Source organism: Alligator sinensis, unplaced genomic scaffold (assembly GCF_000455745.1).
Source record: "Alligator sinensis unplaced genomic scaffold, ASM45574v1 scaffold243_1, whole genome shotgun sequence".
Classification (NCBI taxonomy): domain Eukaryota; kingdom Metazoa; phylum Chordata; order Crocodylia; family Alligatoridae; genus Alligator; species Alligator sinensis.
In genome coordinates this window covers 4,281,372-4,299,613 of record NW_005841841.1, presented here as the reverse complement: position 1 = coordinate 4,299,613, position 18,242 = coordinate 4,281,372, and the positions used below count along the sequence as shown (strand labels likewise).

At 43.5% G+C, this 18,242-nt stretch overlaps 1 protein-coding gene across 4 annotated transcripts in view; it reads left to right on the top strand.

The window, feature by feature from the left end:
- LOC102373183 (cytochrome b-245 heavy chain) overlaps positions 1 to 13,686 on the top strand; it is a 29,567-nt gene extending 15,881 nt beyond the window's left edge. For all 4 annotated transcript variants that reach the window (XM_025205241.1, XM_025205230.1, XM_006015655.3 and 1 more), the window contains 7 exons: positions 451 to 574; positions 2,644 to 2,736; positions 4,281 to 4,534; positions 6,207 to 6,369; positions 7,724 to 7,870; positions 11,128 to 11,252; positions 12,016 to 13,686. In XM_025205241.1, the coding sequence (XP_025061026.1) occupies positions 451 to 574; positions 2,644 to 2,736; positions 4,281 to 4,534; positions 6,207 to 6,369; positions 7,724 to 7,870; positions 11,128 to 11,252; positions 12,016 to 12,142 (1,033 nt within the window). In that variant the 3' untranslated portion in view covers positions 12,143 to 13,686. The remainder of the gene's footprint in view (positions 1 to 450; positions 575 to 2,643; positions 2,737 to 4,280; positions 4,535 to 6,206; positions 6,370 to 7,723; positions 7,871 to 11,127; positions 11,253 to 12,015) is intronic.
- Positions 13,687 to 18,242: the final 4,556 nt, after the last annotated feature.

Here is an 18,242-nt window from a genome sequence, read left to right as displayed (position 1 = left end):
AGGAATGAGGTTAAAATAGGAAAAGGAGAGAGAAGATAAGAGAGGGAGAGTAACCATGAAGTCAATGTATTAGGATAATGTAGATCAGCTGAAGGTCTGGCTGACAGCTTCCAAGAGAAGGTCATAGGTGGAAATTTGTTCGCAGCATTTCTGGTTTTGATCCTTGATAAACTGGGAATCTTGACGTTCCCTTTTGTGACCACATTATTGCAAATAGCAACTGGCATATTTCTCAGCTCTTCACTTGACATTTTTGTGTTTCTCCTGGCAAATCCATAGAGGATTTTTCTCCTTTTTGCTCTGTTTTAGCAATCAATCTACAGCTTAAGCAAAACAGAACCTTAGCAGAAAGGGCATTAATTTTGCAGAACAAAATAACTGAAGATGATAACCATAAATAATACATATATGGTAATTTAATTTTCCATTAACGTTCTATCTTACTTTCAGCCGTATTGTACGACGGCAGACAAAGGAGAGTTTGGAAGTCCATTCCCCACAGGATTGTAAAAACTACAATGAATGGGGTAGCCAAAAATGTCCTGTACCCCAGTTTGCAGGAAATCCTCCAATGGTATGATCTTGGTTTTAAGTTTCAATCCAGTAATGAAGGATCTTTGTAATGCATCCTTTTTCTGTTAAACAGCCAATGCTGCAGAAGAGTTCATATGAATCTATGTATTCAGGAAACTATGAGCATTGGTGCTAATTTACTTTTTTAACCATTTTGACATGGTGGATTGTAAACAGAGATGGATCCAAGACAGAAGATGCTACCGCACTGGAGGTACAGACAGATAAGAGAATTACACTGTGTGAAAAGGGGAAGGACCGACCTTACATTAGCTGCTTCATAGTAATGGTTTTGTGTGTCTGCTCCCATCCTACGGCAAGTGGAAGCTAAACCACACTATTTAGCCCTATTTCATTCAAGGTAGCAGCTAATGCATGGTATGTGCCCTCCACTTTTAACTTGGTGCTTTGTTTGTTTGTCCATACTCTGACTGAGGAGGGTATTCCTTAAATATGTTACTTTCCATCTCATTTCTGAAGCCCTGGCATCAGTGAATTTCCAGTTATGTATCATTCCTTATTGTTATCTATGCAAACTAGAACTTCTGGGAAAGATATCTGACATGAGGACACTGGCTAGTCAGTCTTTACTGAGTACACCCAAGATGTCAGTGCCAATCAACCTTTTTCTGTCTGTTTTAACTGCCATCTGAAGTAGCTTAAATATTAATCGTACCTGTGAATCTCCAAATATTACCTCTTCAAAGAGAAATGAAATAGGCTTGACCTCCTCAGTACATCTCTAAAATAAAACAAACATATTTAATAGGATGGGCAAAGAAGGAAAAGAGAAAAATATTGATCGAGACTGACATACCAAAAAAAGATTTGAAAGCAATTTACCACATTGTGTTAAAGAGCTTGCAGTTTACTCAAAAGTATGCATGAGCATAACAAGGGAAGGAAAAACTGTAATCTCTCAAGGGCAAGGACTGTCTTTGTTAAGCATCTGGAGGTTTTTTAAATCTACAGCTGGAGTCTCTAGGAGCTATCACTATAGGAATAATAACTAATAATTTCTTATTAATAAAGGAACCACTGTACACCTAATGTAAAACACAGGTTTAGGAACAGTGACACTGACAGTTATGCATTTAGTTTCAAGCTTAGTTAGGGTTAAATTGAAGGTTCTAACCAACCTATCAATAGGAATCACAAGCTTGCTTGTGTTTGTTAAGGGCGAGAATGACACAGGTTTTTCATTTTCAGTATAGTCTATTGAGAATGCATTCCCTGAAAGAAGGACAATCATTATTGTTGGGACGTAAGTCATTCTCATATCCTGATTTTGTGAAACTATTTGAAGTACTTTTTATTTATAAAACAGGCTTATTTTTAGAACATAATGTATGCAGTTGCACAGATGTACATGAGAGTGGAGTTTGCTTCATAATGGTTAAGAGGAAGAAGGAAAATCTGACCTCAGCTGTTCCTTGGCTTCTTTTCCAACTTGGTAGATTTTAGAGCTTGTTACTCACCACTGGAAGTCCTATTACCCTGAAAATGTTTTTGAAACTATTTTGTCCCCCAGGTTCCAAGAGAAGTCATGCAAGCACCGTTTTAAGAAAGAAACATTTATGTGTTGTGCCACATTCATCCTCAGTGCAGTTCAATTTCCATCAGTGTAGTTACACTATTAATTAATGTATGCATTATGTACTTCTTGACTTACACATGGTATGAAGGTTTAGGAGGCAAGAGAAAATAAATGTTTAATGAGAAGAGATGATTGACTCCTGATCCAGTTGCATGTTTTCTGGTATATATAGGGACTAAAATATATAGGCCCTCCACTTTTATATTAGAACTGGCAAATTTGAATTTTAGATTCATAACCCAATATAATGTTTTGGACATATATTTCAAGACAGAGTAAACTCAATGAATCTAAACTCCTCGGAAAATCTGGGAAAGCAAATGTGAACTCTTGGTCTATAGGCCCAATCTTTCCCACAGACCAGCTCTGTGACCCTAGTCTGGTCCATAGGGCCAAAAGAATTGAATGCATCTATCCTAAAATATATCATAGTTCCTTGTTTCACTTGTTTGTCATTTTTGTTTTGTTAACAGACATGGAAGTGGGTAGTGGCTCCGATGTTTTTATACCTGTGTGAGAGGTTGGTGCGATTTTGGCGATCACAGCAGAAGGTTGTTATCACAAAGGTATGTGGCCATGCTATGCATTTAATCTTGGGCAGATGTACATGAGCTTGCTGATTACCAGGGATCCTGGTTTCTGCTGATAAAAAAAATCCCCATTTTTCAGATTTAAAAAAATAACCTAAAATCCATATTTTTCTGTGATTAAAATGAAATGCCACTAATACATAGATATATGTTTATAGTGGTGTTTCATTTTAATCATGGAACAATGTGGATTTGGGGTTACATTTTAAATCTGAAAAATGGGGATTTTTTTATCAGAGAAAACCAGGATCCCTGCTGATTACCTGTGGTCAGTATTCAAGAATGCAATATGGTAACTGGTTTCAGGCAAAGGCAGTGACATCCCCCTGCCAGGCTGAGCCTGTTAGAGTAAAAGCCCTCTTCTGGGACTCTCACAAAGTGTTCTGGGGGATGTTAACTAAGGAAAAAAATCCTCTTAGCTATACTGATTCAGTTTCATCTAAGTCTCCAAATTTAAACTCTATATAACTCCCAAAGTAAAATGATGTAGGAAAAGAAAAATGGTTAAAAGCCATGGATCCAGGAGACATAGATATAATTCTTAGTTCCAGTAAAGACTTCCTATGTGACCTTGGCTAAGTTACATAAGGTAACATTTCCAAAAGTCCAGAAGTAACTCAAGAGCTGGAGTGTCCATTTTCCAAAGTGATATAGACATTTAAGATTTCTCAGTGATACTTGAGAGCCACAGCTTTTGAAATTGAGACTGCTAAATGACTCTAATGCTTTCAAATATTTTACCTTTAATTTCCCTGTGCCTCACCTCCCTCCCCAGTTGCAAAATGAGGATAATGATACTTCCTGGGCACATCTACATGAGACACTGCATGGCAAAAACCGTGACATGACGCTACTGCGCAGTAGTAAAAGGCATTCACCAGTACTACTGGGCAGTGATTTGGGTTACTGCACATTTATTTAGTACTTGTTCATAATACTATTTATAATAAACAAGTACTAAATAAATGTGCAGTAACAACTGTGCAGTAGTGTCTCATGTAGACATGGCCCCTTTCTCCAAACCTTATCTGCTTAGACTGTGAGGTCTTCCTGGCAGGAAATGTCTCTTATTATCTGTTTGCACAATGCTGAGCACAAAAAGAGGGTCCCTGTCTTTCTAAGAGCTACTGTAGTACAAATATTTATGAGGCGAGTCAGTTATAAATTTAGCCAAGCAGACTTGATTCCCCCTTCTTTAAATCTCTCCTGAAAATTAATAGTTACCTCAGTAATGAAGTAAAGGTTGAAAGGGTCTGAGAGACTTTGAACTCCTCTTACTCCTTGAGCTGTTCACTTTTGTTCAAAGTTAAAGAAATAGTGAGGCAATGTGAACAATTGCTATATCTCCTATGTGGAAATGAACAAAGCACTCTTATTTCCAGTACTGTCAGTCCAGCACTTTGACCAGTTTTATTTGTTCCCTTGGCAAAATATGATGCCATGTATTGATGGATGTGATCATGGTGAAAGAGGTCTGACCGCACAAGTGTTGACAACATTTTTGTACGTTGTGCCATTAGGTAGTCGTTCATCCTTTCAAAACAATTGAGCTCCAGATGATGAAGAAGGGTTTCAAGATGGAAGTTGGGCAATATATTTTTGTCAAATGTCCTGCAATATCAAGACTGGAGTGGCACCCTTTTACATTGACTTCTGCTCCTGAAGAGGATTACTTCAGCATTCATGTCCGTATTGTAGGGGATTGGACAGAGGGTTTGTTTAATGTCTGTGGATGTGATAAACAAGAATTCCAAGAAGCGTGGAAATTGCCCAAGTATGTACAAAGAACAATCTCTATGGTGATATTATTAATATTGTTATTTCAAATCTGCTTGGCTTAAAATTATAGCTATCCATTTTGGAGGCATGCATCATGCATTTCTTCACTCCTTCCATCCTGGCTGATGCCTACCCTCCAGACTTCTATTTTACACCGCTTACAAAAATCAACTCATAGAAAATGCATGTTTTAGTAAATGGGGACAAGTGTTTCTGTGGAAGTGAATTTTGGCTTAACTGGTGATTTTCCTGGATTTGGAGTGATTTCTCTTTGGTGGGAAATATACTTGGGCAAGGTAAATCTGAACTCTAAGTTGAAGGGACAGATTCTGAGCTCCACATCAGACCAATGAAGAGCTCTGCTATTTGATTAGAACTCATTACTGTCATAAATCAAAGGAATGAGATCTTGGGCCAGTTTCCTACTCCTCACAACAACAGCAGAAGAGACTTGCCAGGGAGTAGAGTACAGCAGAGCTCTCCACTGTGCCATTCCTTTACTGGGGGGGCAGCAGGAGAAACTGCAGTAGCTCTATGTCTATAGTAAGTATGGGTGGATCTAGCAAGTTGAAAAGTGGGGTGGGAGAGATGTTACCAATGCAGCAGGGGTGGTTGCAACACACCTGTCCCTGTTCCCTAGCAGACACCAGCTGCCAGGGCCTTCTTTGTCCCAGAAGCAGGTAAGATTCCTTCCCCCAACTCTCATCGCCCCCTCCCACCGTCCAGTGCTCAGCAGCACATCCCCTCTCCTCCCATCCCCAACCCCCTGTCCAGCAGGAGTTGCCCAAGGTTTGCCTCTGAGCACTGGAAGTGGGGATTTGCCCACGGTCACTACTGTTCCTGGCTTTCTCAGGGCATGGGAAAGCCCAAAGCCACTCCTGCCCCAATCCAGCTGGGGACTTCTTTGAGCGGCAGTAGCATACTGGGCTTGGCCAGGGACAGCAGTGGCAGGGAGGCTCCCCCAAATTGCAGGCACTCCTGCCCCCCGTCCAGGTCCCCTGGTGTCCCCAGCTGGTCAAAAGCAGGCACTGGAAGGAGGAGCCACCAACTGCCACATCCCTGACCTGAGCCCCATATAGTCACAGCCTGCAGCTGGAGCTCCCAGGATGGCATGTGCAATGCAGGGTAAGGGAAGGGAGCAGAGATCTGCCTGCTGCCACTGCCGGAGCCCAGTGCCCTGTGCAGCCACTCCATGAAGGCCCCGGTTGGAGCAGAGCAGGAATGGTCCTGGGGCTTGGTTTTGTTAAGGTCAGGTAAGACGGGGACAATAGCGGCAGTGGGCAGGTCCCTCCTTCTCCTTCACCTGCTCCCTACTTAATCCCCAAGGATGTTCTATGCCAGAATGGGGCTCCAGCTGCTCCTCTTCCTCCTTGGGGGAGCCAAGTATTGGGGCCCACGGGGAACTGGAGCTGCTGCAGGTGAGCTACACTGTGAAAGAGGGTTTTGACTATGCCACTGCATCCCCTCTGCATCCACCCCAGGTGTAACTCATGTTTGTGCCAGACTCAGAGAGCCACAACTATTTTTCAGGTCTCCTCCATCCCTTCTTTTATCAAGTAGTGTTTGGACTTAGAGAGAATCGTGCTCAATTTTTTAGCAAATGTAAGTTAATAGATATGCTAGAGTATATTGTTTTTATAATGTATCAACTGTGCTCTTTGTTTTAGGATAGCTGTGGATGGCCCCTTTGGCACAGCTAGTGAAGATGTATTCAGTTATGAAACTGTTATGCTAGTTGGAGCTGGAATAGGGGTCACTCCATTTGCATCGGTACTCAAGTCTGTCTGGTACAAATATTGCCACGATGCAACCAGCCTCAGGCTCAAAAAGGTATATCCCCCGTAAAGTATATGAAACTTTTATTCCAGAGCCCTCACAATTATTGGAGAGGAAAAATCCCTCAACAAAATGGCCACAGCAACGCTTATGTACAAAGTAGCTTGATCCAGAGATTGACTTGCATGCAGGGAGAAAACCCAGATTATTAATAAAACAGGTAAAATAAGGGAAGGGGAAAATGTATTAAATAAGTAAAATCCAATTTATAAAGAAAATTATTAAACACATTTATAAAAAGACAATTTATAAAAGCAGCCTAGAAACCAAATTCCATAGCCTGTGCACAGCCCTGGGAAGAGCAACTATACTGTGGGGATTTTCACTGGGATTGCAGACTGGAGGAGTCCTTCTCCCAGCTGTACAGCAACCATAAAGTCACATCCCCACCTCTATTACACTCTTGCAAACTGGCAGCTGCTGCAGTTCTCCTCTGGTGGAACTTTACAACATCCATTAAACTATACTGTCACCATGCCCTTACCTTGGAAATTACCCTGTGTGCTAAGGTAGAGAATGCTCCCAGAAAGCACAGCTGCACTGTCCATATGTCTGTTTGCCCACCTCAGACAGAAGAACAGAAATAGTTCTGTTGCCTACTGGGCCCTCTTCAGCTGCCAAGGCAGAGACAGTACTTGAGTTTTAGTCACTATTAATGCCCTATCAAACTGCTATTTTTAGGTAGGAGGAGTGGAGAGGCAGCATAAACCAGTAAATAAGATGTTGACGGTTGGGAGGATAGGAAGCTGTTGTTCTCTTAGTCTTGCAATCATTAACTCTGCCTCACAGCCCTTCCAGCCTTTAAATACCTGTAAAGTTCTGATGCTACATCATGCTCCTGTCAGATTCGGTAGCCAGGGGGCACTGGCAATGCGTAGGGGGTGCATGCGGGTGCATGTTCACCCCCTGAGCTTGGCGGTGCACCCCCTCCAAAAAGCACTGCTGACAGTGCTGGTGGCACTTGCGGGTGGTAACCACTAGCCACCCTCCCTGCCCTTGCTGCTGATACTGCCGGCGGTGTCTGCAGGCGGTCCCCGATTGTTACTGGCTGCTGCCAATGCTGCCAGTGGAGTCTGCGGGTAGTCACCAACCACTGATTAGTGCTTGCCACTGTCCTGCCGCCGAAAGCACTGCGGCTGCTTGCAGGAGCTCACCTCTCACTGCCACCACCTGCGGGAGCTCGCTGTGCCCCCCAGCCTCCAAAGGCATGCAGTATTCATGCCAGAGGGGTTTCTAAAGGACTGGTAAGCTAAGCCTCTGTAAATCTCCATTTTGATCAGCAAGCACGATGAAAATAGAAATGTGTATGTGCACACAGACCCTAAGAGCTTAATCCTGTCTCTTTCAGATCTATTTTTACTGGCTGTGCAGAGACACTCATGCCTTTGAATGGTTTGCTGACCTCTTGCAGTCACTGGAGACTCAAATGCAGGAGAGGGATAATGCCGAATTTCTCAGCTACAACATCTATCTTACAGGCTGGGATGAATCTCAGGTAAACACTCTGTGGGGAAAAATGCTAGTTGTTATACATAATGGTTAATTCAGGGCCTCTTTTTTGTTACATTCTCCTAGGCCTTGCACGTCTGTCTATTTATAGGGTTACTGTGAGAACAAACTTGTACAAAATTATGTGTAACCAAGATATTTGTGTGTGCTGTAGACAGAATTCTAGCGGTGATAGCTCTACAGCCCAACCTTCCCCTGGGTGCAGAAGTGTCTGACTTACAACCATATAGTCCAGCAGCTAGAACATCAGCCTCTAGGCATCTCAGCTACACTCCTCAGTTAAACTCCATTATAAATTTAACTCAAGCTGCCACCGTGCATCCCTCACATATTGCTCTGGGAGCCTGAAAATATTTCACATGGCCCTGACACATTCCCTTCTTGTGGATGCAAGGAGTGAGCACCCACTGAGGAACCTAGACCCAGGCCTGCTCATTCCCAGGAGGGAAGCCAGCAAAAGCCAGGGTCTTTGAAAGAAGCGGGGAATCACATGAGGTGAACAGAGGTATTCTCAGGCTTCATCAGGGCACTGAGTCTACTCCTGTCTTCCTCACCAGTTGAAGCTGCCCTCTCCTAGTTAATGCATGAGAAATTTAACCTGAGAAGAAAACATTAAGAACTACATTTTGAGAATGGGTTTAGAGCCAGATCCTATGTATGATTTAGACATGTTCAAACCTAGTTGCTACAGTGGTTAACTTTGAGGCCTGTGGCCCCTGGAGTAGAATTCAGAGCCCAGAGTTTGGTACTTGGCTACCTATGATGTGCACAAGGAGAGGTAGGCACCTCAGAATGGGATCCAAACCAACCGGCATGCTAAGGAAGGAGCCACCCAGAACAGGGGTGCTCAACCTGCAACATTCATGCCACAAATGGCACGGGTAGCTTGTGTGCAGCATGTGGCAGGTCAGGAAGGGAACAGAGAAACACTGGTAGACAGAGCAGGGGATAAAAAGCAGAGCAACAAATCAGTCAGGGAACACAAGGTAGGAAGCAGGCAAGCAGATTGGCTAGGGAGCACAGGGTAGGGAACAAAAGGCTGGATGATGGATCAGGCGTGGAAAGGGGAATCAGCATGGCTCTCAGGGAAGGTATGGGGCATGCCTGCCAAAAAGGCTGGCTCCCACTGACTTAGATGTTGTCAACAGAAATAGCTATGCACAGGGGTGTATCTGAGCTCATGCTCCTCTTGGGAGGTTAGGTGTCTTTCAAGGTAGGGCTTCTGTTTTCTTGGGATTGAGACTCCAGAGACATTTCCTACAAATCTTTCAAGGAACTGACCCCACCTTTTCTGTAGGATGGTAGTAGGTGCCACCATACAGCCTCACCTCTAGTCTGTCGGTTAGGGCAGTCTCCTGGGTGGTGGAAGATACACATTTGAATGCCCTTAGGCAGAAAAGAAGATTAAACATTTTTTTTCACTTCCTCAGCAAGTGTTTTATCAACTATCACCACCACCAATGTGTTGTAATGCAAGTGGCTATGGCTTCTGTGTTTTGTGCTATGCTTAATAATGTCCATGAGAAGGAGGTGTGCTCAGAGAATGCCTACTGGATTGGGGCCTTTGGGGGATTTAGGCAATACTCCCTTTGGTTTCTGAATCCCAGTGAGGTTTTAGCTAGGAAGTAGGGGCCTAGCTGGTCAGACCAGGGCAGAGGTAACCAGGATCCCAGGTGCATAGGGAACTTCCAGGTCAAACAGAAGTGGCTAGTGAGTTTACATGGCTGCTTACCGGGAAATTTTTAATCACGCCTTCAGACTTCAGCACTAAGTTCTATATTAGCTTTCCTTTATGTACCCAAGTCCTCCTTTGGATACCCACAACCAGTGGCAAACTAACTTCTCTCTTGCCTGGGCCAAGAACAAAATGCTGAAGGGTCATGATCTTACAGGTCCACCTGTAAATCTGAGGACAGTAATGTAGCCATTTTGATCTGGTAGAAGTAAACCATATACTTTGAATATAAAATGCCAGCAAGTGATTCCACTGCTGTCACTCCTTCCTATAAGACCTGCACTTCAGGGAACAGTTGTGTCCTGTTTGAGGAACTTGAACATTTCTGCTTTAAATTGTCATAGATAAGCAAAGCTGTTTGGCCTGTTTTTTGAAGCACAATTATTGGGCTAAATCATTGTCTGTCTCTCTGTATGGGATAGAGATAAGGATTCCATTGGGGGCCAAGGGAGCCATAAACTAGCCCATGTCTCAAAACCTATAGAAGCTCAGTCTAATATACTGTCCGTGGTATTTTGGCTGTGCAGCTGGGAATTGGTCTTTCTTCAGAGCATCTACCTCAGCTGCCCCTGCAGCTTGCTAGTAGAGGTCTAGTGCTGCCTAATGCAGCATTAATGGTAGCTTGGTCTATTGGTAGCAGTTAACACACTGCAGCAGGACCCAGCCAAAAAGTAGAATCTCTCTTCTAGGAGTTTCTTAGCTCCTCTCCCTCTCTGGTGAAATTGAATTATGTAAGCCATTGTTGGGAGACCAAGGAATCAAACCTTCTATTACCCACTTGAGAAATCTGTGATTCAGTCAGGAAAGATGCTTGCTGTAGTAAATTTTGGGTAATTTTGACCCATAATGGAGGCAAGTTATCAGGTGTGAAAAGAGGGGAAGAAGAAAGGTTGTGGAACTCCCAGTTTAGAAAAAAAGGCCTTCTCGTTTTTCTCCTCCAGTAGAGCTAATATCTCTTCCAACATTTACTGAAGTAAGTGTAAATCTTTTCACTGACTTCTGCCAGCTTTGAATCATGCCCTTCGGCATTCTGCACTCCCTTTGACTGAGATGGAAGTTACACAGACTGGAAGAGCAGAAAAGACCTCAATGGAACGAGGAGTGTTTTGCTTAATTTAAAGTGGAACAACCTCATTAAAATCAATGAGGTTGTACCATTCATTGCAAACAAGGGGAGAATTTGTACTATTAATACTGGAGAATGACAGATAATGCCATTCATTAGAACAGTAAACTAATTACTGGCTTTCAGGATTAGTATCTTCAAATCCTGAGATCACCTGTAGAGTGTTTTTTTTTGTTTGCTTTTGATTATGAAATCTTGACCATTAGTCTAAGTGTTAGCTTCTTGATCACTGTAAATTCTGCATCTTGCAGAAACTAATCTAATTTTCATATTATTCTACTGTTTAATATGGTGCTAAAGCAGAGAGTATTATGCCTGACCCCAGGTCTAATCCTAATGTCTAAATTTCTCCTTACAATGCTACATTTCTCTCTTCTCACAGGCTACTCATTTTGCAGTGCATCATGATGAAAAGAAAGATGTGATTACTGGCCTGACACAGAAGACCTTGTATGGCAGACCAAACTGGGAAAATGAGTTCAAGACCATTGCTCAGAAGCATGCAGGGTACACAAGTGTTCAGATCTATATTGTCTGGGGACTATAGTGTCTGGGTCCTTCAAACTAACTGCCGTGAAAGAACTGCCTTGCTCCTTATGTTAATATTTGAAAGGCAGAATGCTGACACAGATTGCATGTGGTTTTCAGAGCCAGATGCTCCCAGATTCAAATACTCTGTGATCCTTGTCAAGTCACTTAAATCTATATTTTCAAATAATGCTTGAATTGTGTGTATTGAACATCAAGCAACGTCTGACATCTTTACAAAGAGATGCCAACATCTGTAGCTCCAGTTGAAGTCACTAGGAGCCTCAGGTGATTAAGAGCTTTGAAAATGAAACCTTAATATGGATACCCTGGATCCACAGACCCAAAATTTGAAGCAGTGAAATTGAGGCTACTTCTGAGAATATAGGTTTTAAGCTCCTTGGGCCACAGCTTCACTAAGCTAAATTCCAACTCCATGAAAGTCAGTGGTAATGTTGCCATTGGCTTCTGCAGTACCAGTATTTGATCCGTTATTTTACAAGCGATAATACAACTTACAAGTGTATTTCACGGGGGTTTTACAAGGATAACAGAGCTTCTGTTCAAAGAGTACTGCGAAGATTTAAATTGTTAAGTACTGTAATACAAGAAGTTACTTAGTGCCCTTAGCAGCTGTCAGCAGCAGACCAAATGCTTCATATCCTCACCCATCCTAATGATGTTGCTGTGGATTGTTTATGCATTTAGTCACTGACTGTACTTTCATTTTTCTTCTAAACAGTTCCAGAATAGGTGTTTTCCTGTGTGGACCCGAGGCCCTGGCTGACTCACTCAATAAGCAGAGCATCAACAACTCAGAGGCTGATCCCCGAGGGGTGCATTTCATTTTTAATAAGGAAAACTTCTAACTCTGCTTTCCCCAAGAGACACAGGAATAGCTAAGCTCAAAAACTAATTTGTTTATTCCTCTTTTGCTTGGATATGGGAATGGTGGGTCAAATTCTGATCTCAGTTGCCTCAGTGTTAGTCCCTTGACTTCACTGACATCATTTTGGATTTACACTAGTGTAACTAAGCAGGGAAATTGGGTGAGAGTCTCTTTGTGTTGCCCTCTAAATTCTGAGCTATTTTAGCAGCAATCTGTTATTTGGAGGATTTTTCTCAATTAACTGTCTTTATCTTCCTTCTATTCATAGTGACTGCCCCGGGTTATAGACAGTGGATGCATCTGGGAGTCAGTTTACATTGATAACAGCTTAATGCTATTGAACAATAATGCATTCTAGCATAATGCTTGCTACTTAAAATGCAGTTTATCTTGACTCTTGGGGAAAAGGAAGGATTTTGGAAAGGATGAATGGGAGAGAGAGTTCTCATATTAGCATTTTCAGGCATTCAAATCCAAGTCCAGATTTCTGATCCAAAGGACAGATTCTCTGAAAAGCAATGTTTCCCCTGGTGCTTTCAGGAGCACAGGACTGGAAGGGACCACAAAATCAAAGGCGTATGGTAGGGAATACTGCAGTGATGCACTGCACACCCACTCTGCACACCCACTCTACATTTTCTTGTATTGCAGTGCTGGGCTTGGACTAATAAACATACTGTAAATAGGGGAGTATGTTGGCCTGTACCCAAGTGCAGTAATACTGTGGTCATATTACATCTCTTCTGTGGTGTAGGGTGTGCAGAGCAGGTATTCTGTCCTTCACAGAGATGTTCCCTAGTACTTGCCTTTAACATGTACCCTGTGTCATTAAGTCCAGCTCTCTGCTACTGCAGGCACTGCACTATACACCTGTAGGCAAATGAAATGTATGTATGATTACTCTGAGGTGATACATTTCTATTTGTAAAAGAACATTATATCTGTAAGCTCTTGGAAGCAGAGACCTTATATACCCAGCCTAATGTGATCCTTATCCTTATTGCATTGCCTAGGCATTACTGCTACTAAGTGGGAATTAAGCATGTTTGGGCAAAAATGAAATGTTCTCTTCATTGCTGAGCTTTGCTAATACCCATTTTGTTTTAAAGGATTCCTTGGGTAAAAAACTACATTTTCTGGGTGTCTCTGGTACACTGCAGCCTGTGCTCCTGTGTTCAGGTCCCACTTTGCCTTTAGTCAACAGCTTTCAGACCGCAAACTCAAAACACATGGATTGCCTTGTGCTTCCAGATTCATGGCACAGCAATGTCAACAAAAGATAGGCACCATACTTTCCAAGTCTTCAGTTCCTGCTTTCTAGGATAGCTCTGAATTGGTGAAAGAGCTTCATGTCACCAACTGATTTAATGGGTTCATTGCTAAGCATTTTAAAATGCATATAAATGCTTTTGGTTCTGCTTCTGAGCTACTTCTTTCTATCAGTAGAGGCATATTTTAGAAAGTGGTGTTCATTTGGACTGTATCTGTGACTTACATGAATAAAATGCTGTGCATACAATATACCCACACGCCATGCAGTACTTTCAAGTGTCGTCTTCTCATGAGCCACCTGGAAAGGCAAAACTATAAAAAGAGGCCTACATAAGTGATTTTTTTGGTATTATCACTATAGAGGGACATTATATTCACTGAGCAACTGCAAAAGGGAAAAAGGTTTGTAACTGCCATATATAGTATGTTACAGATTCCCTGAGTGCCTCCCTGGTTCTTCTTGTTCATTGTTCACCAGTTAAAACCGTCTGCTCCCTACCTTGTCAGCACATCTGCAGTAACCCCTGGAAATCCTGAACACCAGTTAGATCTTGCTGTCAGGTTGAAGTGGCTGCCTGCTCTGGCAGTTCTAGATACATCTGCTGGGTTATCTGGCTGTTCACAATGTGGGTCAGACATCGGGTAGTATCCATCTACTGCATCACACATCTTCATAGGCAGCCCATATTTCTGTAACTTTTTTCAAAATTTCCAGTGTTTGAAAACAAAGCAAAAAGGTTTAAACAGAACATGTAAATCGCTGTTTTTGTGGGGAATTTTTTAGCTTCTCTCCCACAAGGCCAGTTCTAAGCCTGCAAACTTCTGCTTGGAGCACATGAATTAGGAGAGAACATAGTTAAACCAGAATGAAAGAAAATTCTTCTTCAGAATAACAGCAAATTATGTTAGTGAAATAAAATAAAGATGTAATCCTGCACTGAGGTCATGGCAAGTTATCTTTGTAGTTTCAGTGGAAGCTAGACCACATAGATTCATAGATTCATAGATGTTAGGGTCAGAAGGGACCTCAATAGATCATCGAGTCCGACCCCCTGCATAACCAGGAAAGAGTGCTGGGTCTAGATGACCCCAGCTAGATGCCCATCTAACCTCCTCTTGAAGACCCCCAGGGTAGGGAAGAGCACCACCTCCCTCGGGAGCCCGTTCCAGACCTTGGCCACTCTAACTGTGAAGAAGTTCTTCCTAATGTCCAGTCTAAATCTGCTCTCTGCTAGCTTGTGGCCATTATTTCTTGTAACCCCCGGGGGCGCCTTGGTGAATAAATACTCACCAATTCCCTTCTGTGCCCCCGTGATGAACTTACAGGCAGCCACAAGGTCACCTCTCAACCTTCTCTTGCGGAGGCTGAATAGATCCAGTTTCTCTAGTCTCTCCTCGTAGGGCTTGGTCTGTAGGCCCTTAACCATACGAGTGGCCCTTCTCTGCACCCTCTCCAGGTTATCCGCATCCCTCTTGAAGTGCGACGCCCAGAATTGCATGCAGTACTCCAACTGCAGTCTGACCAGCGCCAGATAGAGGGGAAGTATCACCTCCTTGGACCTATTCGTCATGCATCTGCTGATGCACGATAAAGTGCCATTGGCTTTTTTGATGGCTTCGTCACACTGCCAACTCATGTTCATCTTGGAGTCCACTAGGACTCCAAGATGACTAGGTGCAGCACTTTTCATTTCTCCAAATTGCAATTTGTTGAATTACATTTCTGGATGGTGAACAAAATCTTCTCTTCCCTCTTCTCAGCCTATCACAAGTCTGATGTACTCTTCAGAGTGAGTGGTCTGGTTTTATGGGACAAGTTTGAAATAAGCCTCTTCCCAACCCTCTTTTTTTCTTCTCTTATCAATGGGATCCCATAATCATAATGTTAATGCCTTGCTTACTTACAAAATGTTCCTCACAGGAGAATCTCATCAGAAAGTACAGGGCACAGGTAGACAAAGCCATGGCTCTAACTTGCCCATATACATTCTGGATAACACATCATGCTAGTTCTTCAATGGAAAGGTATTTGGGATAAAACCTCTTACCCATAGCATATCTGAAAAAATCCAGAAACAACTGTGCTCTTCTGTGAGGCAGAATGCCACTTGATTCTCCCTTGGATGGTCTGACTCTTACTATGGACTGTGCCTACCAGAGATAACTACCCCCTTGAATCCTACCCTGGGGGTCTTTAAGAGGAGGCTGGGTGAACACCTCGAAAGGGTCATTTGACCCCAGTACTCTTTCCTGCCCATGGCAGGGGGTCAGACTTGATGATCTGCTCAGGTCCCTTCTGACCCTACCAACTATGAAACTATGAATATATTATTAAAACTTTCACAATAAAAAAAAATGGAAACTTCTGACTCCAAAAATCTTCTGCAGCATCCTGTGTTTGGATACCTATATATGTAGTGGTACTAATACCACTATATTCAATGGGCCTTACAAAAAAACCCAGTAGTGTAACTAAGGGTGGGCAAGAGGGGTACATGCCCCAGGTACCAAGTTAGGAGGGGCCAGAATTGCCCCCCACCCATCCCTGTGGGTCTGCACTCATGCCAGGAACTCCAAACTTGGTCCCAGCTACTGCTGCTTTAAGAGCAAGAGCCGGGGTGGGCAGAACATGTGACAGAAGCAGCAGTGACTTAGCTGGAGACTGTTTAGGACAGGGGTGGGCAAAATATGGTGAACAGGCCAGACCAAGCCCACCAAGGGATTCTAGCTAGCCTGCAGTAGGTCCCTTGGGAGCAGCCTGGGCTGTGCCGCATGTGGCCAGTCTTGCTGCCCCCAGGTGGCAGGACATGGGTGGCCTGGCCAGACTCTACTTCCCAGCAGCCCCTGCAGTGGCAGCTCCTTCCAGCTGCTGCTGCTGCTAGTGTCTCTGCCACTGCCAGACCTGGCCTGGCTGCCCGGGAATCCTGGCCCACCTGTCCATCACCCACTGCTGAAGGTGCTGGTTGGAGTGGATGAGCATGGTCTCCATGGAGTCTGGCTGGGACTCCTGTGGGCGGGTATGCTTGGCCAGGCAGATGGGATGGGGCCAGGGTGCAGGGGCAGAGCTGTGATCCACTCCTTGCATGGCTGTCACCATCCCACATTCCCAGCCCTAGCTCTTTCACCTGCCCACCCATCCTGCTCCCAGATGCTGCTCCCTGTCCACCCATGGCCCCATCCTATCTACCTGACCAAGTCTGCCCGGTCTGAAGGGGTCCCAGCCAATCTTCATGGAGACCCCCCCTGCTCGCTCTGTCTGGTGCTCCTGGTGGTGGGTGCAGGGCCTGGATATGAACAATAGTCCTCCCCCGCACCACGCTGGGCCAGGTCAGTACTCGTCCCTGCTGCATTGGGCCTGGTCAGCACCCCCTAAACCCCCACCTGCAACAGCTCATCAGAATTTCTAAAGTGGCCCTCCAGCCAAAAAAATTGTCCCCCCCGTTTGAGGAATTCCCAGCATAGGTAAGACTTCTTCCCCCCTCCCCTTCAGCCCCGGTCTCAGAACCTGTTTGCCCCCTGCTGCTGTCTTGCAAGTTTTGCCTTGGACACCCGCTCTACTTGTTACACCACTGCAAAAAGATGCCTCCTTTAAAATGAAATTTACTTGGCATTCAGTAGATTATCCTCCATGAAGTTCTTTACAGGCTGCTGTTAAGCAACATGAAGCAGCACTGTGTTCAGTAGTTGGCCATGCAGAACTCCTGCACTTCCAAACTGTTCCTCTGACTTGTTCCATGAGTGTTAAATTTACTTGAAAATGCTTTGCAACAGATTACAGTGAGGGGGGAGGGGAAATAATTAAGCCCATAACACCAAAGCAAATTGCTTTAATTAGGACAAGCATTTAGGAATGCAAATCAAAGTGACTGAAATTAGAGCTTGGCCTTCTCAGCAGCCTAAACTGAAAATGGTTACTGAGCTTCTCTTCCCTCCCAGATTACCAAATATTTCTTCTCTATGCACAGAAAGCTTCAACCCCTTTAGCAGGGTAGAAATCATTAGCCAACATATTTTAAACACTGCCATTCATTTCATGGTTCTCATTGATTTTATAGGTGTAGCATCAAAATAGCCACAAGTTATTACTCATGAAAATCTCAGGAGGACACAGAACTGTGTCTGTAGTTGGATGAAGGGTAGGTGTTTCATGAAAATCAATCCCCAAGCATATTATATCTGAGAGTTTTGAGATTATCTAAATGCTGTGCTATAGTTGTAATTTCCAAATGTCCAGGGTCTATTCTACAGGCCTCAGTTCAAATCTGACCTATGCCACTGTAATTAGCTTTACAATTAAAGAGCTTGATTATGAAAAGGGCTGAGCAATCCTAATTAATGTCATTGTCTTCAATGGAAGTTGGTAGGGTCCAGAATCTTTCAGAGGGAGGCCTGTAATCTTTGGGATTGCTTAGGTCCTTGGCATTGGTTTTAGAACCAATATGCTAAGTACTATATGAAAAAAAACCTTTTCAAGCTTGTATTGCTTTTGTAGTTCATACAGCTGCCAAATGTTTAAAACAGTGATTTTCAACCAGTTTGTTGCAGCACCCCTGGGGTACCTTGAGATCCTTGCAAGGGTGCCCCAAGGTGCCATTAATGTTAGCACTGTTAGGTGTGCAAACATGATTTACATGATAAACCCAGAGATTTCAAATAGGAAGCCATAGTGTTAAAAACATTCTGACCAATTGTTGTCTTTCTGAGTTCTTTGCAACAGAAGAATTACACTGTTAATTTTCCATAGACAGAAAACACATGGAAACTGGCATTTTCTGAGGGGTGCCTTGTATCTAACAGGGGGTGCTTCA